Source organism: Lutjanus erythropterus, chromosome 19 (genome assembly GCF_056507025.1).
Source record: "Lutjanus erythropterus isolate fLutEry1 chromosome 19, fLutEry1.hap2, whole genome shotgun sequence".
NCBI lineage: Eukaryota > Metazoa > Chordata > Actinopteri > Lutjaniformes > Lutjanidae > Lutjanus > Lutjanus erythropterus.
This window is the reverse complement of record NC_139335.1, coordinates 21,479,537-21,504,011: the sequence shown is the minus strand read 5'-3', so window position 1 is coordinate 21,504,011 and position 24,475 is coordinate 21,479,537. Positions and strand designations below refer to the sequence as shown.

At 41.5% G+C, this 24,475-nt stretch overlaps 1 protein-coding gene across 2 annotated transcripts; it reads right to left on the bottom strand.

The window, feature by feature from the left end:
- Positions 1-486: 486 nt before the first annotated feature.
- On the bottom strand, positions 487-24,193 carry srebf2 (sterol regulatory element binding transcription factor 2). 2 transcript variants are annotated; one of them, XM_084743502.1, is made up of 20 exons: positions 23,852-24,193; positions 16,163-16,539; positions 15,392-15,578; positions 14,273-14,433; positions 13,852-14,004; positions 13,464-13,742; positions 13,224-13,338; positions 12,653-12,804; positions 11,122-11,326; positions 10,829-11,004; positions 9,705-9,954; positions 9,384-9,553; positions 8,783-8,954; positions 8,224-8,341; positions 8,011-8,120; positions 6,566-6,698; positions 5,803-5,974; positions 4,973-5,149; positions 3,322-3,433; positions 487-3,030 (listed from the first exon to the last, which is right to left on the bottom strand). In XM_084743502.1, the coding sequence occupies exons 1-20, from the start codon at positions 23,931-23,933 to the stop codon at positions 2,816-2,818; spliced, it is 3,516 nt and encodes a 1,171-aa protein (XP_084599628.1). In that variant the 5' UTR covers positions 23,934-24,193; the 3' UTR covers positions 487-2,815. The 2 variants fall into 2 exon arrangements, with proteins under 2 accessions (XP_084599628.1, XP_084599627.1); XM_084743501.1 differs by having other exon boundaries at positions 487-3,033; positions 23,852-24,192.
- Positions 24,194-24,475: the final 282 nt, after the last annotated feature.

Here is a 24,475-nt window from a genome sequence, read left to right as displayed (position 1 = left end):
GACCATACCAGCCCAAACAAGGTTACATGCGCTGTGTTTTTGTTAATCATGACATGATGACTGCCTCTTGTAATCATTCCTTTGCCCGTACATTTTCTACTCTGGTACTTGCAGTGTCTTGACTCCTCTGACACCTTTGTGCTGATCAGCTGTTCTCCACTCCCTCCAGTGGCAGTGACTTGTTATGTATGCCGGCATGTCACCTCTCTCTGTGAACTGCTCAGCGTGTTTCATTTAGACTGAGGTGTCCAGCATCCATCACTCTGCTAAACAGAGTGACTGAAAGAGGAAACCAAACTTCACAGAGCCATTGTTATCAGATTTTCTCTGACAGTCAGACAACACCCACATCATGAAGCAATGTTCTGTTCTCTCTTGTCTTCTGTTTCAGTGCTTGTCTTTGTGCCTCCAATATCATACAGCCACAACCAAAGTGATACTTTTACCACTGAAGGATCACACACACACACACACCCAAACACCAACCACCATCATGTGTTGTTTTATTATAAAAACAAACAATAAAATGAACAAAGAAATTCAGACAATAAAACACAGCAAGGGGAAAGACAAAACAAAACCAACTGTAACATAATTCTAGTGACAGCAAAAACTCAAGCCTGTCAGTGGCTAGTGGAGCATTGCTTTCTTCTTTCCACACTTTTACCAGTCAGGAGAGATAATCTAAACTGATAGAAGTATTTTAAGGATTCTTTAAGTTGTTAACTTACACCTCGAGTTGATCTGGAAGACTCTTCTGGAAATTCCTAATGGCATACTTGTGTGATTTCCTATTTTAAATACAGCAGAGCAATTACAGAGGGTGGCAAATAAAGAATGATTCTAAAATATCAGGCTAATTGTTTAAATGCAGGTTTTACCTCTTCAATAAAATACAAGCCATCTATCAGAGATTCCCCCTCTGACAGTTTCTGAACCTAGATGCTTTTATTGATATAAAATAACAATGACGCAACTGCAAAACTGCTTCCTCCCTACCCCTTATATTAATATCACATTGCATAACCATTAAATAAGATAACCAGAGCACAGAAACAGGAATGACAGAAGTGTCGCATCTTGAATAAGTCAACAACCAAAAATAAAAAGCGAATTGGACAAAGATTTCACAAAATACACCTCATCCATCATTCCAAATATGATGAAACAGAATAAAATTATATTTTTTTACATAACATCAAGGCAATTTTGCTTGAGAGCTTTACATCACTTCCAAGAAACACCATTCCTCACTTTCATCAGACCATTTTTACTTAGACATACCTTAAAGTGATACACCACCAAACATCTTTTTGAGTTTCTGACACTCACCGTCTGCAGGCTCAAAGAGTGGCAGGAACTTTTAGGGCCGTTTGGATACTTGTTTTTCTGATGTTAAAACCATCATGAATTCAAACTGACCACAGCTGCTGTTCTCCATCAGTAACTTATTTTTAATGCCAACATATAAGGCCACACATCAGGGAATGTTTCATAATAAAGATGTTTTTTTGTGGAATATCACTTTAAGGGAGAGGCAGCTGACCTTGCTCTCCCAGTGAGAGCTTCAGACCATCAGATCCAGACTGACGGGAAACCGTCCAGTGCCAGCTTTGACATGCTACGGTGCTTTCTTTGATGCGTGTCTCCTCTCAAGCAGAGGATAAGGACTTGTTTAATCTACTTCTGTTTATTTGCGTATGTACAACATATATACAATCACAACTCCTTTAATATGTAATATGTATATGCAACTGTGTGAGTGTGTCTGTGTGCCTAAGTAGGCATTTTCAAACTTATCGACCCATGACTGGGTGCTTCCCTGTTATTTAGAGATTCCCCAAATCCAATCATTTGTCCCTGTTTCTTGTGAGCATGTCAGCAGTAGCTGTCTGTTATTTCTGCAACAGCGAGTCACACTGCTAAAGTACTGTACTGCTGCATCCTACAGTCTAAATGAAGCAGCTCAGCAAGGTTTCATTAGAATGACGCATCACTTCATATGGTCACTTAATTCAAATTCAGGATAACTGATGTGCTGCTTTAGTATCCTATTTTGCTCCAACAGTACAACGCTGGCATTGTACAGTGTATGAGGTAGATAAGAAGAGACACTACTCAGCACTGTATGGTTAAAAGCAAACTAGTCTGTCTGCCTGCCATGCTAAACAGACCGCGGCTGTCTACTCTTGAATACTCCGAAGCCCTTAATTGAGGCTTGCAATTTCAACGAGACATTACACAGTTATTGTAGCACTCACATTGCTGTGGGCCAATAATGATTGTACAGCTTGGTATCCTACAGCTAATCAATGCTCTGCTGCATTGCATTAATTTGAACAGCTATTAGATAATGGTCCCTTTTCCCTTTGGGGCCTATTAAACCTGATTTTCCTTGTTGTTGTGTTGAAATTGAGGCAGTTAGCCGGCAGGGAACCATTGATGTCCAGAAGGTGGCGTGATTGTGCTGCAATAATCAAACTAAGCATCAAAGGAGCAACTGTGCAGCCTTCAATGTTTCAGCTGCGGTGTGGAGAGTTAGGAGTAGCTATGACAATAAAATCAGCTGTTTGTGTGTGTGAAAAATGTGGCAGTTTGAAGAAGAGTCTTTCTGTATGAGGCTGTGAATGAGTGATGATTTCTGAATTACATGTTGGTGGATGAGTAGCCTGGTGTACATCTTTGTATGTATGATAACAAATTACAGCGTTCGCTGTTTCGTTGTACTGTGAGTAGCCCTAATGTGTGTGTGTGTGTGTGTGTGTGTGTGTGTGTGTGTGTGTGTGTGTGTGTGTGTGTGTGTGTGTGTGTGTGTTCAGGAGGCAGCAATGGTCGTGCCCCCGCTGAGGCGCAGCAGGATCTGCTGACAATCCTGCAGGGACCGACGGTCTCCCACCCGCTCCAGGGTGCGCTTGGCCTCAGCCAGCAGGCGGGCGCGGTGCCCGGGTGGGGTTAGCAGAGGCATGGGCAGGTGGCGGCAAGCCAGCAGGATGGCGTGAGCCCTCTCCCTCTCACCCAGGACGCACTCACCTTCTGACAGCAGCAGGGGGGAGGAGGAGGAGGAGAAGAAGAAAAATGCAGATTAGTGTTCATTGCCTTCTAGTGCGTGTGTGTATCCTTGCATCTCTACACATGTGAGAGCAAGGTCGTGGTGTCCTCTAGGACCGTCTCCAGTAAGTTTTTCTATTTTTCCATTAATAGTCAAGATTAAGAGCGATCACAGGGGAACTGGCCCTGAGCCAGCAGTCAAGGGGAACTTCCACTCTGAGTTTGTGTGTGCGCTTAAATCAAAGTGTGAAAATGAGTGTGAGTCTCCTTTACCGGCTGTGTAGGAGCTGTGTGTCCTGCGTCGGAGGTTGTGCTCCAGCAGCTGGTGTGTCCTTGTGGGACTGGCTCCAGCCATCAGCCTCACTGTGGTCTCATGAAGAAACACCTGCAGCCAAGAAAAACTCACATCAGAGCCTGAGGCTGGCTGATATGGCTTACAAATAATATCTCAATATTTTCAGGTTATCACGCAACATATAAAATTTATCTCCATATTTTCATTTCAATCAACTGAATAGTTGTTTGGTCTTGTCTGGTATTCAGTTTACTATCATAAAGGAGTAAAGAGAATTATGACATAATGAGAGCCAAGATCTAATTACAATATTGATATAGTATTGATATGTTGCCCCGGCCTGTCAGAGCCACAATAATCACCATCAAGTATTTCCAGGTGTTGCATAAAGTTGTAGCAGAAACACATCGATCCCCTCACATCACTTCACCCCACATATGTTATACTCCTGAGGATTTACACAGGACATATTCTACTTTCACTGGAGCCTTTGATGCAAAGTGCCTCACAGCATCATATGGGTGAATATTTCTCAGTCAGTCGTCTCACAACAGAACCTCATAAAATGATCCATTTCATGCGATTCTTAGATTCTTGCACAAGTCAAAGGATAACAAATGATCACCGACTGCTGTGAAAGCAGTAGTTGTTAAAGACCCCCTGGCAACAGCAATGACTACTCCAGTAAATCATATGAGTATGATTGATGATATGTTAAACTGCAGTGAGATTTCTGCAGCTGCTAAGAGTGGGAGAGAACTCGATTTTCAGGGCTGATACAGTCAATATTGTATTATCACGAACAAGATTAGCAGGTCCCAGATGATGTACAGGCTTATTATCAGTGCAGCGTTAACACAAGAAAAAACATCGAGGGCTATGACGTGCCAGCAACATATTGATGCTATTACTACGACTATATAGCTCGTTACAGCTTTTCGGATTTGGAGAATTGCCTGCTTTTCAAAGATCCATTAAAAAAAATTGAATTTATTTCATTTTAAAGTGATTGTTTTCTTCGGCTGAAAGCTAAACAGTGAAAGCTAATTTGAAGTCATCACTCTGGGCTCTAATAGCTTGCTATTGGCACTTCTCTATATGTTTGTGAGATCTGAAGTGCTAAATAAATTTACCAAAAACACGAGTCTACTGAATAATCTTGTCAAGTTGCCAGTCACTGGAAATAACACAGCATGGTCATGGTCAGAATGATAACTCCCTGACTCTTATTGTGAGCTGAATATATCTGGTAACAACCGAATGTAGGATAAAATAAAACATCACGCAAATTTGCCAACAGTACTTAAAGGGATAGTTTGAATTATTTGATGTGATGTTATATGAGGTATTTATCAATGGTCGGCAGCAACATGAAACCAAAGTCAGCAGCGAAAAAAAAACAAAAACACTTAAGCTGATATCGTTTTTTTAAAGTGAGTTTTTTTAAGTGGCTAAAATGTTTGATTGATGTTCTTGTCTGCAGCAGTTGATTTGTTAGTTTCTGTGCTGGTACTTCAGCTGCTCCTCCAAACTGGGGGCATGTCTACCAGCATCTGCTGCAACTAATACACTGACATCAATCTGAACTATCCCATAAACGTAAATGGCTTGACCTACTCGAGGATGTACCTTGTGTTGTGCCTGTCTGTAACACTGTGTTAGCTTTCTGAGCGCACTGAGGTCCCTCTGGAAACCAGCCAACTGGGATCCAGGGGCGGGGCCAGGGTCTCCATTACTGCTGCCTCCCCTCTGCCATAAACTGGTCCTCAAGGTCAGCAGGAGGTCACAGACCAGGAGCTCCACCCCCTTAGAAAGAGAAAAAAGACAAAGATCAAAGTGCTGCTTGGTGCATTTGGATGGGTTATTTGAAAAGAATAACAGATTAATATTTGATATGTACTGGATACTAGGTTGGATTTGTTTTTAAGAGATGCATTTAAGACTCAAGGTGTGACTCAATCAGCTGCAACCCACCACCAACCACCATCATTCCTTTACCCTGCATTCACCCATCATGCACGCCAAAAATTAAGAAAGCAACAAGAGGAAAATTGGAGGCATCTAATGAGAAGTGGTAGGGTGTGTAGCGGGTGCGTGCAGATTGGGGAGGCCTCTGTACTGCACTGCAGACACATTGCACTCGGCTTCAGGATCATGCAATGCAACTACAATGCACCACAGCCACCTCCTGCCACCCACACTGCGCACACACACACACACAGCCCCACGTCAAACCCAACTGAGAATGCAGTGTGTGTGTGCATGTGTGTGTGTGTGTATGTGAGTGAGATGAACCCCGTAATGTGTCAGCTGTATGAAACATATAGCATGAGGCAGGTTTTTGCTGTCTGTATGTGTGTGTGAATGGCAGCAGGTAAGATTACATAAGAAACACAAACCCAGAGCAGATCTTGAGAGATTATAGTGCTGGTGTTTGTGATGGATTCTTTTCACACTACCTTGTTCAGCCAGTTCCCAGACTGGGCGAGGGGCACCGAGACACTGGAGCGCAGGTAGCTGCTGGCTCTGTCGCAGTGGGACAGACAGGCTATCACCCCCTCTCCCTTCAGTGGTGAGAGACTCATCTGAACTGTCTTGCACAGCAGCAGCACGGCCTTAGGCAGAGGGTGGCTGCAATAGAGAGACAAGAGAGGAACAATAAGGACAGGCACAGTGGTTTGTTTTCAACAGAGATGAATGTATGACTGTCTTTATTAACCATCCTTCAGTTAAATTAGATGGCTGGAATCTTCAGAGGTGAGAGAGAGTTTACTGCCATTCCTTTGCAAAGTTATTACTTGCATGTCTCTGACATGAGATTATCTTAAATTCATCACATTTTTACAGATCAAAAGATTCCTGTAGTGATAGAAGTTCAACAATTTAAAGCCACTGGAAACCAAAATCCACAAAGTGCCTTCTAACTATGTAGTCTTTGCATACTTTCTTGATAATGGCTTTGAGTTGGGCATGGCCATGTTTGGATGTTTATTATGAAAATGATGCAATTAATTCTACGAATCAATCATATAACAGTCTGTGAAATCAGTTGTCTCACTCAAATGGGAGCAACAAAACCTCTGTTCTCTCAGTCTTTGATAAAACAACTTCAGTTCCCCGTTGTTGAGTTGGCACTCTACACTCCTTTGACACAAAAGTACCTCACATAACATGTCATATTTAGACATACAGTACTTTACTTCATAGTTTCACTTCACTTACTCAAGAGTGTGCAGAGCCCTCGGCATCCGCTCTGCTTCTGCCAACAGTGACCTCACTGCGATATCATCGCCCTGCAGCCAATGCACAGCAGCCTTCAGGACCAAAGCCCACCAACGACTCACTGGGTCTCCCACTGGCATGAAGAAAAAAAGACAGAAAAAAATTAAAAGACCACCAGTCTGAGAACTATTGAGCTTTGGTGGACTTTTTTTGGGGGGGTTGTTGTGGCTGTGAAAAGGTTTTTCTTGTTAAGGAGAGATGACGTGATGGTTAAAGGGACAGAAGTGGGGTTGTATGTATGCAGAGTCAGTGTAGATGGCGATGAGCATGCCCTCAGTTTGGGGAAGAAGCAGGACTATTGATGTAGGAAGCTCAACAGTATACTGCTGTGGACAGGATGAGCAGCGACATAAAAAAAAGCTGCCTAAGGAAAAAAAAAATATCAGTATGTGTATGCTACATTAAGAATATTTTCACTGCTTTTCCTTGCAATCAGACATCCGTTCCCAACAGGAAACCACCATTATATCAGACAAATACAGCTCTTTCCTCAGCAACCAGACTCCTTTGACAGAAACATCCATTTTAACTCACAGAACACAGGAGTTGCTGGGCAAACTAACCCATTGAGGCCACAACTTCTGTGTTCTGCAAAGTAAAATGACTGTCTCATGAAGGGGAAATAACGATAGAACAGGCAATTTTACTTTCCTGTTGTAAAAGGCTGTCTGGTGGCAAGGTAAAGCTGTGAAAATATTCTAAATATACTCTACACTTAAACTGATATTGATTTTTTTGGATGGCTGAAATGTGTTTTGCTGGTGACCCTGTCAGTACGGTACACTGCTCAGCTTCCTACGCCAGTACTTGTACTGTTTTTTGGACATGCTGATCATGATCTACTGTAGGTAATACACTGATTATGGATAAATGCATCATGCAATCCCACTTAAAAACATCCAAACTACCCCATTTAGACCACCACCTTTTTGTCTCTGCTGTGTGTCTCTTTTTGTATTGAAAGCTCTGTGATGATATAGCCCAGGCAGCTCAAGAATGTGCCTTAAAATAACTGGATAAAACAGATAAATTCTAAGTCGGGTGTGCAGATATAGTGTGAAAACAAGAACTGATTAAGACTGAAGCTAAATAATGTCCCCTGAACACATCATCAATGTGTTCATATCCATTGCAAGTCATTTATTATCACAAATCAATGATGAAATGATGAAAGTGTTATCTGCGCTGGTTCAATAAAAAGTTAATCCCCAAAGTTAAATTGGTTGCCAATGTACGGCAAATGAAGCAAAGAAAATCAATTCATGTTGACAGTAACGACTCTCATGGCTATCTGGTTAATCTTCCAGTTCACCACACACAAACATCCAAAGTGATTCATGCTTTCTGGTGATTGGGCAGGGCTGTTCTCTTCGTGCTATTCATACCTGGAGTGGTGGTGTGATTGGGAGGAGTTGAGAAGGGAGGAGGAGGGGAGGGAGAGTCCTCCGTACAGCTGTTCAATAACTGGAGGAACTCCAGGGCGCTGGAAAACTCTCTACACAAGAGACAGAGCAGAGGAAGAGGGAAGAGGTTTACAGATCCGGAATAATTAATTCACATCAAACTGTCAGAAACATTGCAGGTACCCCCTGCCTCACCCTGAGTCATTCTTTCGTTTCCCTGCATCAGAGTCACTCTGCGGCTGGATGAGGGTGTGAACGGCTCTCTCCAAAAGCTTCCTGCAGAAACAGCGGTGTAGCTGTGCGATGGGGTCAGCTGGAGGAAGATCGAGGGAGAAGATTAAAAAAAAGATAAAGCATAGCACACAGCAAACTTTATTTAAGTTAAAATAAGTTAGCATTACAGGTTCAAATTCATAAATAAGGGAAATACAAACAAAATGCTATTTTTGAGTTAAAACACATATATTTCACAGCAGCCAAAAGAAAGGTACACACAGAAGTTAACATTTAGACTACTTATGGTCCTGTTCCATTCAGGTCCAACAGAGTCAGGGTGGCGTTACTGTGCATGTTGTCTCACTGGAAAAGCTCTGCTACACTAAATGGACCATGACCCTAATTAGTCTCATTTGTAACACCTGTGTTTACACTAAGTCATATCAGTATGACTGCTGTAAAAAAAGGTCTATAAGAAAGAAACAATGACAGAAAGAAAGGCATGAAGAGTAAAACAGTCACCTAATTTTTGACATACCTGGGTCTCTCTGAGAAGTGTACACCCCGTCTGTGCTCTCGGACTTCACCGACCAATCACAACTCAGGAAGAACTGCCTACCCAAAGGGGTGAAGAGCCAGCGCAGGCAGTCAGGGATCGGCTTAGTCTCTGATTGGCTGGCCACACTCTCTGCACAACTCAGCAGGTAACCCTGGGTGACAGACACAAAGAAAAGATGCTGATGAGGAAAGGTAAACTCATACAAGGATTTTTAAAATCTGGTTATGAAACAGTCCCAATTAAATACCGATGCCTCTATATGATTTACAGAAGTGTGAGAAGATCGGCTGTTTCTATACAGTGAAATCAGCTGAATCAAGCCTCTGTTCACTTTTTCCAGTCAATGTTAAAGTGAGTTATAAAGTGATGGGGAGATTTTTATTTAAAACAATTGGATTTTTGAAGTTATATTTTGTGATTATCAAAGTGGAAACACTGCCGCTTTTGTCCACAGGGGGCTCCCAAGTCAATGCAATGTGAAAGTTCCTTGTACTACCTTTAATTATTTCCTCTGTGCATCTGTGATGGTTTATGAGATAAACTGGATCAATATTCAGTCACAGGTTGATGACAGACTTACGGGTAGAAAGGAGAGGTGGTGACCCAGCACGGTGCGCAGTGCTGTTGCAGCAGTGACATAGATCTGAGTGAGCTGGGCGGGGGCCATCTTGCCTTGGGCACTTTCGCTAAGGTTGACAGCACTGAGAGACAGAGACAAAGCCCACAGGCTGCTGCGCTGAGGCAGCTTTCCTACAGAAAGAGTGAGAGACAGACACCGTGTTTAAATCTGTGTAGTATGTCAAAATCAAAGTAAGACACAAAATTGATCTGTTGCGATCAATGTGTGTGTCTATTTTTCCTGCCTGTGCACGCCATCAGTCACATTGTTCTCAACACTCACCTGTGAGCTGCAGCTGGCTCAGCCGGTGGTAAACCAGTGCTGCATCCTTCGCACTGGTCCTCGCTTCCTCCCCCTCATGCTTTCCCCCAACCTGGTGAACCAGCCAGCCCAGGGGAGTCGGACGATGCAAGAAGTAGCGAATCAGATTCCAGGACAGCGAGCAGACTAGGTCCAGATTGGTTGAGGGAAGAGCTCTTGTCAAGACAGATAGGCAGGTTTCTAAACTGGCCATGGCTGCTGTGTAATCTCCCTGCAGGAGTGAGGAGACAGGAAAAATAGTGAGCTAATTAGTATTCAGCAAAGACTGAAAGCAAAGCTGGGGGGTGGGAGCGATGAAGGTCATGACTTAGATCTGAACATGTTTTGAAGAAACGCTAAAAATAAACTTGGGCAGGGAACAGGCAGCCTAAACTGAGACATCAAAACGGTGAGAATCAAAGCAAACTGGGTGAAGTGATCTCAAAGCACATCCAAAACTGGAGAAAACAGTTAGCAGAACTAATATTCACACAGGTACATGAAATGTGAGCCGTGTGATCATTTTTGTCCTATATTTGGGAAGCCCACATCTCTCTTTCTTGTTTCCTAAACACTAAAAAATCTAATGCAAGTGAAGATACATATAAAACTAAATCTTGAGAATCGAGACAAACCTGTATTTTTTTTGGGGGGGGGGTTGATTTTTACTCTTCAATTATGTTAGGAGCATATATTTTAAAAGATCAAACTCTTGGATATTAAATGTTTCCAACCTCACCGTCATTTCATTTTTTATTAAATAGTACATGTTGCACCTGTGGACACATAAAAAGCCAATGTATATAAGTCATAATATCACTTATAGCACAAATCACACATATTAGATGTAACATGAACATTTTTGTTGTCTTAAACTCATTTTATAAAACCCTAGGAACACACTTTTTTGACTGAGCTGGAACAGGGGTGTTTTCTGACACAGGGAATGTTTAGAATTTAAAACAATTAAAGCAGACAAAAAACATTACATATATTTCACATAAACAAATCCTTAACAATATTGTTTTAATAAAAAAATTAGAGTCAAAGCTTTTTTGACGGGACGTGATTTGTCCCAGTTCTCGAGAAGGTTGATTTGTACTCACTCTGTTGAGATGTAGGTCGGCTTGTTTGCGGTGCCTCCAGAATGACACAGATTTTGGCGAGTGAAGGGGTGTGACGGGCTCCCACAGGTAGAGCACTCTGACACAGCCCCATACTGCTCCCACCCCGCTCAGCACCCACACCATCACCCATGGCAACAGGCACCGCAGCCAGGATGCTGGAAGGTGAGAAGAAACAAAATATGCATTGAGGACATTACACTTTTTAGAATACTTGAGGCACAAATTCAAGCGTGACGTCCAGCTTGATAACAAGAGGGGTCAGCCCTGCTCACCAAAGTCCTGCGTGTGACTCGGTAACCAGACCAGCGTTCTAGACGGCACGTGGCCTGCAGAAAAGTTGGGGCTCCCTGAGGCCTCAGAGCCCAACAAAGATGGCAGCGGGTTCAGGGACAAGCAGAAGAAGGTCAGGGCGCAGAGAAGCAGTCGAGAGCGATCCATCACTCCGACCGAAGAAGGAGAATCTGGCTCACTCTTCAACTGAGAGACGGTAAGACAGATAGAGAACAAGGTTCACGATAGTTAATAATTACTCTTACAGCATCTGTAGAATTAATAATAATTCACAATCATGTGAGTTTTTAAACTTGCATCAAAAGCCTTGTACAGCATGCTTTGTGTTTCTGTGTTTAATGACGGTCACATAATTATGGTCATTAACATTTTAATTATGGTCTACTATGACAGAGTATTTTAGGCTGTTTTATTTATCTTGCCCTGTCAGTGTATGTTTGATGTGTATTTTTATGGTTGTTTTGAGCACATGCCAAGACAAATTCCATTCAGTGTCTCATCAAGGCAGTAATGACTTATTGAATCCTGAATGCCAAGTCATGCTATGTAGGTAAATTTGAATTTTCATCCTAATTTGAGATTTAGAGAGCCATGAAAACACAAATGTCTATTAGAAATAAAGTGAAAGCTGCCTCCCTTGTGGCATTCAAAATAAATAAGATCATAATTATTTCTAAAGCAGCTCCTGAGCCCAATGTTTTAAGTTAAAGATGTCCCATTGTCCCAGGGACAATAAAAGTAGCACCTGGAACACAATAATTTGGGACAGTAGGAAAACTTATCATTACAGAAGAAATTATTACATTTATGCCTCATGGAATGTATATAATTTCAATTGTTAGGTATTAAAATTTGAAAAACAGGAGGTTGTACCCTCCAGCATAAGCTTCACATTATGTCACATGTGTTTTGACATGTAAATAATCACTCATTGAGAGTGCTGTGGAGAAATGAAACTCCTTCCACATGAAACTGGATCATGGAGATCATGTTTGTGCTCTCAGTGTCTGATTCTAGCCATGAGCATGTACAATAAAAGTCTATATATTATCTAGAACGAAAGATTCGGGACAATGGTGGTAAAGTCAGTTGAAAATACAATTTGGGACAGCTGTGGGACACTGAGTAAATAATTTAATGTGAAGTACTGCCTGAGTTATCTCCATAATAAAAGTCTTCTAGTCGTTCACTTTTATGAAGCAAGAGTATTGACTGAATGAACAAATACGGCTACTTTAACAACTAACTTAGGTGTGAAACAAAACTCTTACTCTTACTTTAGTGTATCAAAAAGAACTTGAAGCTAAAAATATTGAGTCTTTTAAAACTACTACTGTCTTTCATGTCACCTACATAAACACACACGTTGAGCTAATCAGTCTGTTAACATTGAAACAATGTCGACTGCTCCCCGCTGTGAGGACACAGTGGAAATAATACACGCACACATCACGCAGCAGCTAATATGTAAACCCACACAGGATGTGTGTGATCGTGTCTGCGTGTGTTTACCTGCTCGTGATCCAGTAAGGGGCTGCCTGGCTCTGAGTCCACACAGTAAGGAGAGAACTGGGGAGGGGAACCAGAACCAGAGTCCGAGGCTGGAGGTGACATCATCACTATTTCCTGTTTAAGCTCCACATCCTCAGGCAGCGTCACTGGCTCTGAGATGGAGACAGACACTCGTTGAAATCTCAAGCTGCCCTGCTTAGAACATTCAGTAATTTCATTCATTAACTCTCACTCTAATTCGGGGACTTATTTAAGAATACTGTTGCATTTGCCCTTTGGTTTGTTTGTGTGCACAACATTCAAGACTGGTCCAGAAATACAGCTGCTGCCAATGCCACCTGCAAGCAAGCTGTTTCAGATGGATGGATTTCTGACTGCAAACAAACTGCTCCAGAGTTGGAGTTGAAGCGATCTGAGACCACTGTCTCTAGGTGATCTTGGCCAGAATTTTGCTCCGCATCCCAGTGTGATAGCTGATGCTCAAATGAATTGAACCAGGGGGCAAAACACCTCAGGATTTGGGCCAAGTGGGCCAAATGGGCTGCGTGTGAATACACCCTTAAACACTCACTGTTCTTCTGGTTGGCCATTTTGAGAGCCAAGTTCTCCTGTCGTAGTTTGTGGTTGACCTGTTGCAGGTACTTGATGTAGTCAATGGCCTTCCTCAACACTCCTGACTTATGCATCTGGGACAAAAGACATGAAGGAAGACGTTTGAGGATCCAATTTCTACCATTCTCATGTGTGAAATCAGTGGACATCTTTCCGCATTCAAACACTGAAACAAGTCATGACATTAAAGTAGTCTAACCTTGGCGTCATTGCCCATGACCAAGTCTCTGAGTTCCACGATCTTGTCATTGATGGAGGACCGGTATCTCTTCTCGATGATATTGTGGGTTGTCCTCCTCTCACCCTCCTTCACCACTCCTCCCGGGCCCACTCCTCCTATCACCTGGCCTTGGTCCACACTTGTTCTAGCTCCAGTTGTGTTTGAGGCACCTGGCTGCAGCTGCTTAATCGGCAGCTTGTCTCCGCCTCCTCCCATCATGACAGGGACGGTGGTCAGGATGTTGCTGCTCATTAGCGTCTGGGGACAGAATTCAGTAGCAGCACATTAGCTTCCCTGTTTTTCCTGGTTTGGGACCCAAAATTGTGACTCAAACAGTAAAACAAAATCTTTTATGCTCGCTGCATACCGGGACTTGCAGAGCTGTGTTCTGGATGGGTGTGGTCAGGGTGGTGATCCCTGTGGGGCTCTGCATGGTAGACAGCACCTGTGTGCCGTCCGGTTTGAGCGTTGTCAAAACCAGCGAGTCTGTCTTCAGAATCTGAGGCTGCTGGACTAGAACCTGATGGAAAGACATCCAAAGGTCAACGTGACGCATTATAAAGAATTTAAAAGACTGAAGCAGTGACTCTGAGATCTGCTACACCAAGCACCACGAAACAAAAGAATTTGTATATGAGCTTCTACGACTTCAGTAATTATGTTAAGATTGTTAGGTTTGTTGAAATAACAATCTTTAATAACCAGATATTGGCTAATCATCATGTCTATTGTCATTCTCTAATTTTCTGACACTAAAAACCGTGCAGACCAGCAGCAAAGTTACTTACAGGTACTTGCTGCACCTGCTGTTGCATAGTATGGACTGTGGTGGGCGCTGTGGAGAGAGTCTGGATGGTCTGACCGGCCGGGGTCAGAACGCGCTGGTGTTGAATGGCGACCGGTTGGAGCTGCGGTGACGTCACAATGCTTTGCACCTGTGGTTGGAGGACTGGGAACAGGAGGCAAGGGGATGGACACTTTGTCAGTCAAATTAAAAATACACTGCAGATGCTGAGAACGACCCATACTGGGTTGTGAAAATTCCACCACAATCTTTTTGAACACCTCATTATATTTTTAAGTTTTAATGATAATGAGGCCACTTAATAGCATTTAAATCTCATAAAATAGCTCATTCACAGTAATATTTAATGCACATTACAAACTTACAGATGATGCATTTATATGGGCATGGAGACAACAGATGAATAGAGTCTCTTTTCATGTCAACAGCAGAGGTCTGCTGCCTATTTTTTTAATTTTATCTGCCACTGACTGATAAAACATAGTTTTAGCCACTTGCCATTTAGCCATTTAATCCTCCACAGTATCAATACCTCTTTTTTTACCTGGTTTATCAACTGCATCATAATTATCAGGCTCAGTGCTGCCAACTTTGCAACTTTCTCACTACATTTAGCAACTCTTCAGACCACCTTCACAACTTTATTGCTAAAAAGTGACTAGCGACAAATTTAACTTATAACAAATATATTATATTATAATTCATTCCCACGCATGCTGCTTTGCAGTCTCCACTTTCCCTGCAGATCTCTGGATTGGGATGCTCTTTAAATTGTTTGATTTTCTCCCTCCCATTGTTGTTTTTTTAACTTTTTCTCTTAAAACTTATAATGCCCCTGTAGAGGTCCCTGAGTGTCATTATTTTGCTTAAGATTTTTCTATTCTTCTTTTATATGGGTTAAAGTTGTCAACGCAGACACTTGTTACACTAGATTGTTGTGTTTTCATCTCTCAAAATGATGGACAGCATTCAGATTTTTCCATCATTGTTAAAAACATTCAATCAATGATGGAAAAAAATCTGTTAATTTGACTTCTGGCTGCAACAGCATGTTATCATTGAAAGACAGGATACAGTATTGTACAAGCTTCTCGTTAGTCACCTTGGAAACCTGGAGCAGGGCTCTGGTGGCAGATGACAGGGTTCTGGATGAAACGTCCGCCGTTGGAGGTGATCATCACAGTTTGGGCTGCCTGGGTCTGGATAGGAAGGGGTGTTTGGCTGTGGGTTTGAACCAGAGTGTGGACTGGGAAGCTCTGGGTCTGCATAGGGATCCCCTGCGTGTGCATCTGCATTTAAGTAAAAAGAAAAAAAAAATCCATCTCAAGATGATTTTTTCCCTCAGAGATGAAAAAAGTTTGATACAGTATAAGACAGTTTATGTCTTTTTTGATGTACTGGTTTTGGAGAAAGGTATTTCACTCCAGACAATAAACTATATCTGTCAGGCTGACTACAGTTTTGCTGAGACATGCATTGCGGGTTGTAGGGATGCTGAGCTGCAATATATTATATTTTATAGTCACTACTCTGAAATTTTTCTCCTATCAGCAGAAGCTTTTTTAGTATGGATGGCACAATAGTAGAAGATGAATCTACACTGTCTCCACAACAGACAGTGAAGTAACAGCTGGAGAGGCAGGCACCTTGAAAACAGACTCAAAACCACAGCACTGGTCCGTCACTGCAGCAGTTATATAGCCCTTTCACGCCCACGCAGTGATGCAACACTTTAACAGCTTAACCCTGAATACAGCTTTCAATAACAGCACATCAAACGTATGTATCCTAGTAAAACTGGCAGTAGATTGAGTAACACGTGGATTATTACCCACGTCAAACACTGGATTTGCATGTGTCAGACAGTTGATACCTGGATGGCAGGCTGGGCCGTCTGTTGGGGCTGAGGCTGGATGGGCTGGACCACCTGAGGCCGTGGCTGAAGGAGCGGAGGGCTGCGGGTCACCTGCTGCTGCCCTGAGGAGGCGGTGGTGGGGGAGGGCGTCTGGGCAGGGGTGAGGGGAGGGGTGAGGGGTAGAGACTGGGGGGACAGTGTCTGGGAGGCGGCGAGGCCAACATTTGAGTTCTGGTAGACAGCAGGGGATGGTGTCTGGGGTGTTTGGGGGGTTTGAATGGTGGGTCGTGGGGTGGTGCTGGCACCGCCACTCTGTATGGAGCCTGCAGAGGTCATCTGGTCCTCAAACAAGTCTGGAAAGTCTCCCACCTGGTTGCTGACAAATTGCAGCATCTCTGGGGAGGCAGAGAAACAGAACGGAAATAAATAAATTAAGAAAGAAGCCTTATGGGATATGTGTTAACTACTTGTTCCCCAATTTAAAATGGTCAAATACCAAGAAACTTAAATGAAAGATGAATTTTAAGTTAAATTTACAGTATCACTTAGCAAGAGTGTTATGTCACTAAGAGCAGAATGTGAATAAAAAAAGTGAAGACACCTGGTAACCAACATATTACAACATAATCTAAATCCCATGACTGATAGTGACAATTATGTGACTATCGTTAAGCTCAGGCCTTGGCTACACCTAATATTACAGTAACAGGAGGTAATAATCTGTATATTTCCCAAGTGTCCTTGAGACAGAACTCTGACTGAAATTAAACACATGGTGGTAAGGTTGTACCACTGCAGATCTGGCTCAGATGTGTGGATGCTGTTATCTGATAAGAGATAAGACTAGAGAAGCCTGGAGAATTTCAAGGACTGGCCTTGAATTGGTACATGCACACACAGAAACAGCTACTGTTCTCGCCATAAATCAGTGCACAGATCGTTCAGAAAGCAAAAAGCCTTCAAACAGGCATAAAAATTTTTTTTATCCTGATGAGAAGAAACTCTCAGTAGGTAGTGTAAGTAATGTATTTCTATATTGGCACCCAATAAATGAATCAAATGTGCACCAATGTGATGAGGTACAAACATTTTCCTCGTACAAAGACAAGATACGCTATGTGCATGAGTGAGACTACCAAAAATAATTTGAAATGTACACTCGTCAGGCTACAGTACACTTTTCCTCTTAACGGGCCCAAAGAAGTTGGTGTTTTCTGGATGTTGTTGATAAATGGCTTTCTCTTTGCATGGCAGGGCCTTAACTTGCATTTGTAGATGCAACAATAAACTGTGTTCACTGACAGCAGATTTCTGAAGTGTTCCTGAGCCCGTGTAGTAATATCCTTTCTACAGCCTTGTCCCTGATGTGCAGAGATTTCTCTGGATTCTCTGAATTTATTATTGAAGTTATGGATCATACATGGTGAAATCCCCAAATTCCTAAAAACTATGCGTCAAGAAATCCTTGTTCTTATACTGTTGGACTATATGCAAACACAGTTATTCATTGCTTGTGAACAACTGAGCCTTTCGAGGAGGTCCCTTTAAACACCACAATATATTGAAAAACAGATACAGGAGAAGAGCAAAGCAGTTTGCCAAAGAACACAAGCTCTATTACTGAGAAAAACACCATGTCTTCAAAGGTCCCACAGGACTTTGGAACTTCAAGACATCAGGCAACTGCCTGACAGGGTCCATGTGGTGGAGGCTGCACTTGTTGATTGACAGTATATAGGCCTATCAGTGATAGTACATGTGGGTTAGCCATCAGGGACAATGAAGTGTCAACGAACAGAGGCTGCAGCCTTGAACTTCGTCTTAGTGTGCAACAGGGTGAGAGCAGACGATCCAACAGACCACAGAACACGTTCATCGACTGATCAGAGTGATGTGAAATCATTATGAACAGCCCCAAACAATGAGAGCAGTTATAATATTCTGAATGGGGAAATTGATTACAGATCAGTGTTAGCAGTGAGAGTCAGAGACACTGGATATCATACAGCTAAGAGATCTAAACAGCCCTATTAAGGTCTAGTAATGTTACAGTGCAACGCAACCATGCGTTTGCCTTGTCTTACACATCCAGTCATAACAGCTGGACTTTGAAGCATCATAATGACTGACTGCTTTTGTTATTTAATCACCACTGTGTAATTCAGTATAATAACTTGTCTACACAATATCAGTCATCGTGTAGTGATAAATGCTGTCAAGAAGCTAAGAATAAAAGCTAATTTGTCATCTCTTCTCCTTGTTGTCTCTTTTCTTTTGCCTCTTTATATCTTATCTTTGCCTAATACTGACTAGAAGTCATAAATTGTGTGTAAGTGATAATTGTGTGAGTGATTTTTTTCTGTAATGAAAATAAAAAAAAATCTGTTTGAGCTATTTGGTTGTCAGACTTTTTCAATGTTTTTTGAAGCATTATACTGTATTTTTGTCATCGCTGTGATATTAAATTTCCAATATAGGCACAACACAAAAGAGCTGGCACACCAGAACAGGGGTATGAAGCTAAGATGTTGAGTCTAGTGAAATAAAACACCATCTATTAAATTCATCTTTAACTTTGTTTATTGTGCCTTTTGTCACTTTTTCTATTTTTCTATTTTCTCTATTATAAATACGAGTGTAGAGAGGTGGAGAGATAATATAGAGATAGATGTAACTATGACTTTGCCATCAAATTATTCAATTAAAGAGGGAAACTACAACAAAATTTAATTTCCCAATATTGTTGTAAATGATAAATAAATCCTTGTAACTGTACAAAAGTGTAGATAAAGAGCAATTACACTTGATGGACAGTTAAAAAGTGTATGTGGGGGAGACACTGGGGGATGGACACAAAGCCAGGACAGAAAGAAATGGAAATTATTTAAGAGCACACAGTATGTTTGAGATGAGCTAGATTAACATGATATGATCATGTATGTATTATTAACATGATATCTTTAATTAGCTTTTAAGACATCACAGTTATTGTCAATACCAGTATATTGGAACATCCCTAACCACACAATACAAACTGGAAAACTAAAGGATGGTAATGTCTGGGGTGGTACTTATGACCACGTATGAGACTTCTGACACTGAGAAGTGAGCAGCACTAGGTGAACATTAACAGTGGCACAGTACTTCCTAAATTCTGAACATAAACAGCAGCTAAGTTGGCAAAAACTAGAGCAATAAAGCCTTAGGTCTAAAATACCCAGAATCCTCCTTCAGAAGCACGCAGACAGAGTTTCAGATAGACAAGAGCACAAGAACATGAATCTGCCTTTCTGCTCCGGAGCTTTTTATCAGCCTGTCCTTCACATGTCACAAATACATGCATTCATTGCGTTGGCAGACACATTAGACCATGCACTTGTACACCTCCATGGGGGGTCAGACTGTTCATGACAGACAGGACAAAGCAGCTCTGAGCCCCCTGAGCTTCAGACAAGCTGACACAAAGGCTAAATCCATCAAAGAGGGGACAGTTTCCTAGGCTGCTCAGTGCAAAGAAAATAGGTTATATAACCAGTTTCACAGTTGCTTAGAGAATAATTGGGAGAGGAAGAATGTTCTAGATGAATATAGGGTCAAGTGCATGAGCCCTTACAGAGGCCTCTGAGATCTTACAACACACATGGCTCCTCAGAAGAACAAAGGTATCTTTGAGAGTCTACAGTAAACCAGCTGCTGCACAGAAAGAGCAGTGAGACCTCTCAATGTCTCAGTTCAAGAACTGAAAGAGACTGTTTGGTGAATTAAATACACATAATTAGAGATGGCTATCATTGGGATTTTATTGATACCGATGCTGATACCACTTATTGATAAAATTCTTAGCAGCAATATAGAAAATACTTAAAACTACTACTAAAGATGTGAAAAGAAGTTATTTAGTTATTACTTTTTTGCAGAAATAAGTTTAAATGTTAAAGGAGTTATAGCTTTCAGCTGCATTATATAATAAAGTGAACCCACACTGTTCATGTAGGCTCATGTAGGCTGCATAAACACTAATAGCAGTAATGTTTGTCAAGGAGCTAGGGCTGGGCGACATGGTTTATAAATATAATATCTTGATATTTTCAGGATATTCAGCGATATATGATATATATCCGAATATACACTTTTTCTCTAAAATAACACACTGTTAGGGTTGGCTGATATAGACATGTCAAATACGATGTTTTTTAGGTATGGCTCAATACCACTTTTTCATGTCCAAAACTGATACGGCAACCTTGAGTATACCACCGATACCAATCCAATACCATTTTTTCCTCTTTGAACAGTTGTTAATAACATCTTTGATGTATTGATACCTGTTATAAGGATATGCTTTACTTAACCTGCCATCTAAACAACAACATACTCAAACTGTGAAATAAATATTCTGCTCCCCTGAAGGAAGAAATGCAGCCCACAACATGACTCAGTTATACTGCTGCTTGATTTTATTTAAACTTTTAGCAACAATTTTGACTAGTTAGCACCCTTCAAACATTAAACATTAACATTAAATTTAATCTGTCTTATTTGTGACACTTCTCACTCCACAGCATGTGGCTCAAAGTTTAGGGAAGCATTTACATGATAGTTCAGGCTAAGAGACTGTATCAGATTATACTTCTTTTTCTGCCAGATAGCCGATCCAGTAATTTTGGCCACGATCAAGTGGATATGAATACCAAGTGTCGTATCGACTCATCCCTAATATTTTTGACAAAATACCTCTATTGGTATTTCTGCAACATTGTAGGGATGACTACTGGTGTTTTTTGATAATAATCATCAGTAATGTGAAAATAATGTGGGTAAAGACAAATAATAGAACAGCTACAACAAATTACAGTATTTTACTCTAATGCAGCCTTTAAAACCAGGAAATGACAACACCATATCACAATATCCAAATACCAAAGATGGTATCTAGTAGGGTTAGGCTAATGGATGATACCATCCACCACATTGTTCAACCACCGATCCCTTTACCATCGCAACATTGTGATTTAAAAGCCTTCTGTATTTGTGGTCGTGTGTCCCCTCAGAGTTGCCATGGAGTTGTTGCCCAAGTTCTGTTTTTGACAGGTGAGAGAGTGAATAAAAAGAACCTGTTGCTGCTGTTCATTGCGCTACGTCTCCATGTCAAGATTATTCCCTTTTTAAACACAACATAAAATTTGCAGATATGTGGTGGACATGTGGTGCAGAGACAAAGGTCCCTTTAAACTCAACAACAATATCACCATCCTCTGTGATGTCTCACATAGCCATATGCCAATTTTGTAAACATCGCTCAACCCTAGTTTCTAGTTTGTGCAAAAGAAACCTCTTGCACATCATTAGGGAGCTTGTGCCTACGATTTCTTGAAAAGGCATTGATTCTTCTGGAGTTGGCTGCTTGGCCTGATGGGAACATTTTATTAATCTAATAGCTGAGGGCTAAACAGATACTGAGAGAAACAAAACTAATGTGTGGGCTGTCTTTGTTGCAGCCTGCATGCGAATGTATCAGTCAACCAAGTTGTCATCTCTCTCTCTATCTCATGCATACGATCTGTGCATTCCTCTCTTTTGACACAATGATTAAGTGGGATTACATAACTGTGGCTGGGGGTGTGCTGTCTGCTCAGGGCCCCTTTTGAAAAGAGAATTAACACCAGACACTAGTGCTGTCACAAAACTGGAATTTCTAATTTAGATACAATATCTTGAAAAATATTGATATTCCATATAATTTTCAATATCACAGGGAAAACTGACTCAAGATTGAGGGCATAATTTTTTGGTTTTTATTAAAAGATTAATATAATGTGGTAATAACATGCCAATGGATATTCAACTGGAGCAAATGAGATGAGTGGAGAGAAGAAGACGGCAGTGTGAATAAGTGAGGTGGGACTGTGTGGGAACTGCAGCTGTCAGAGAGAAGAAACACTGACAAAGTGCAGCTGGTACTGGAACATCGATACTGAGAAAAATGAGAACTGAAAGCATTTCATATATTCAGTATGCATCAATATTTATCAATATGCACTGCCAGACCCTAAAGGTGGAGGTGAAGATTCTGAAATATTTCATAAGCCTGTGTGCAGTTTTGTCAATGTTTGCCATTACTATTTATCACATCATCTTGTTATGTGCAGTACTGTTGTATTTTGTGAGCATTATTAACACACTGCCCACCACGTAGACAAAAAGACAGAGTTCATCTCAAACCGTCTGACACCACACAAACACACACACACACCTCCATCAGTCCGGTCTGGTGACTTAGCATTCAGTAAAATTCCACCCTAATGGAAATCTGGTGACTCTGCGCTGGCCAGCGTTACGCCAAAATCCTCGTCCTTTCACTGCGTGCCAACGGGTGAAATGTGTTTTGATAAGAGGGAGACTGGATCAGGGATGTTGTTCGTTCACTGAGTGCCTGCAGAATTGGATCTTTACAGAGATGCTGTCCCACAAACTTTGCCCAATAATTCTGCAGAACACACTTGGAAAAGATGCTGAGGAAAGAGGAAATATCTTCTTCCTTACAATCCACAAAAAACTTGAATCTTGGCCTGGAAAAGTCTAATCATCTGTTTCTAAATGGTTGATATTGTGGCTCACAGTGTTATGAAGTCAAGCCTGATGAGCAGGTTACACTCTGGTGTCTGCCTTCAGTGCCCACATGAACAGTTACCAGATAAATGGGACCCACCTCTGCTTCATGGAAAATTACACTCTGCCTACAAATTCTCGCAATTACTTTCCATTGAAGCCTGCCTCTTTATTGAGACACACAGCATTAGAGAAATATTTAGATATTGTATCACTAGCATGATATGTATTAGATTTTAGAAATTATTCCGTGATACGGTATAGGTGTTTCCTTTTCCTGGTTTTAAAGGCTGCATTACAGTGAAGTGATTTCATTTTCTGAACTTACCAGACTGTTCCATTATTTCTCTTTACCCACTTAGCCATTATATCCACGCTAGTGATGATTGTTTATCAAAAAATCTCATCTTGTTAATATTTGTAAAAAAATACTGTGATACTTCTTTTTAATCCACACCGCCAAACCGTACTATTTATACTGTTAGGTTGTTTAATCTACAGCAGTGCATCATATTCAGTAAGATCATGACTATTTAAGAATTTACAGTCTGTTAGTTTAGAGAAAATGTGTACATTGGGAAATATTTTGCATAGCTATAGAGATCATAATAAAACTTGAAACCTAAAAACAATGTACATGTTAGGGATGGACTGACAGGGCTACATGACAGCAGGGTCAAATATTAACTTCTCTGGCTAAGCAATGTTTTACCAGCCACTCAATAGATTACTATTGGGTTTTTTAGGCTGGTGAACTTGCACATTTTACCAACATTTGGTAAACAACTTTGGCATGACAGCCTCCAAAAGTTATATTATGCAACGTGCAAATTTCTGACTTAAGTAAACAGGAGACACATTAACATTTGCTAAAAAAAAAAAAAAAAAAGATTACAGGGCTAAGAAATGTACTGACTTTCCTTCTCACAGCACCTGCTGTATCCTGAATGCTCTGAATACTAAACTTTCTGCCTCTTGCAGCTTCCTCATGAATCACAGACCTGAGCTCAGCAGAGTGAACTGTCACACGGAGCAAACACAGGCCGACACTGACCAGGAAACACTGACAGCACCGGTCACTGTGACACAGCTACTCACCGTCTATGTCCCCCAAAGTGAATTCGTCCCCTAATTCCGCTAAAGTGGAGTCCATGGTGGGGATGTACTCTCCGGTGTCCATCCTGTCTGTCGGCACCTCGCCTCCCCGGCTGTCACCGGAGGCTCGCAGGAGGAAGGCGACAAGACCCGCAGGTTACCGTTCAGCAACACCTACAATATACTTATCTAATCGATAAGTGATTATTCTTTATGGAACGACCGTTGAACAACACCGGAGCCGCGAGAGAGCCGCACTTAAACGTCGATAAACACAGTCACATCGGTTTATGCTTAAGACGTCGCCATCTTGTTTTACGCTCATTACGTCATTCACAAACAGACTCTGTGGCCCAAGGCGGGCCGTGATTGGCCCAGAGGTGGCTGTTGTTGTCATGAGACCAGTCATCATCGTCCAATCACGGCGTCGTATTTACCGTGGTCTGATAGTACGTCAAGCATCAGAAGCTCCTGTGTTATTTGAATAAACCGCGCCCCCTACCTTCATGAATAAAAGTGGACCACCTCATTAAGCAAATTTAACAACTAAAAAAAAAGATTGATATAAATAAATACATCAATAAATAAAATCAAACAACTTCTGCTGACATATTAACTCAGATTATA

Bases quoted from the DNA above. Each gene is read 5' to 3' on its own strand.
- srebf2 (XM_084743501.1), bottom strand. From the start codon at position 23,933: ATGGACACCGGAGAGTACATCCCCACCATGGACTCCACTTTAGCGGAA. The intron at 8,955-9,383 runs GTAAGTCTGTCA...TCTGTCACCCAG, and splicing joins ACCACCTCTCCTTTCTACCC to GGTTACCTGCTGAGTTGTGC. The intron at 3,434-4,972 runs GTACATCCTCGA...TCTTGGCTGCAG, and splicing joins ACAGACAGGCACAACACAAG to GTGTTTCTTCATGAGACCAC.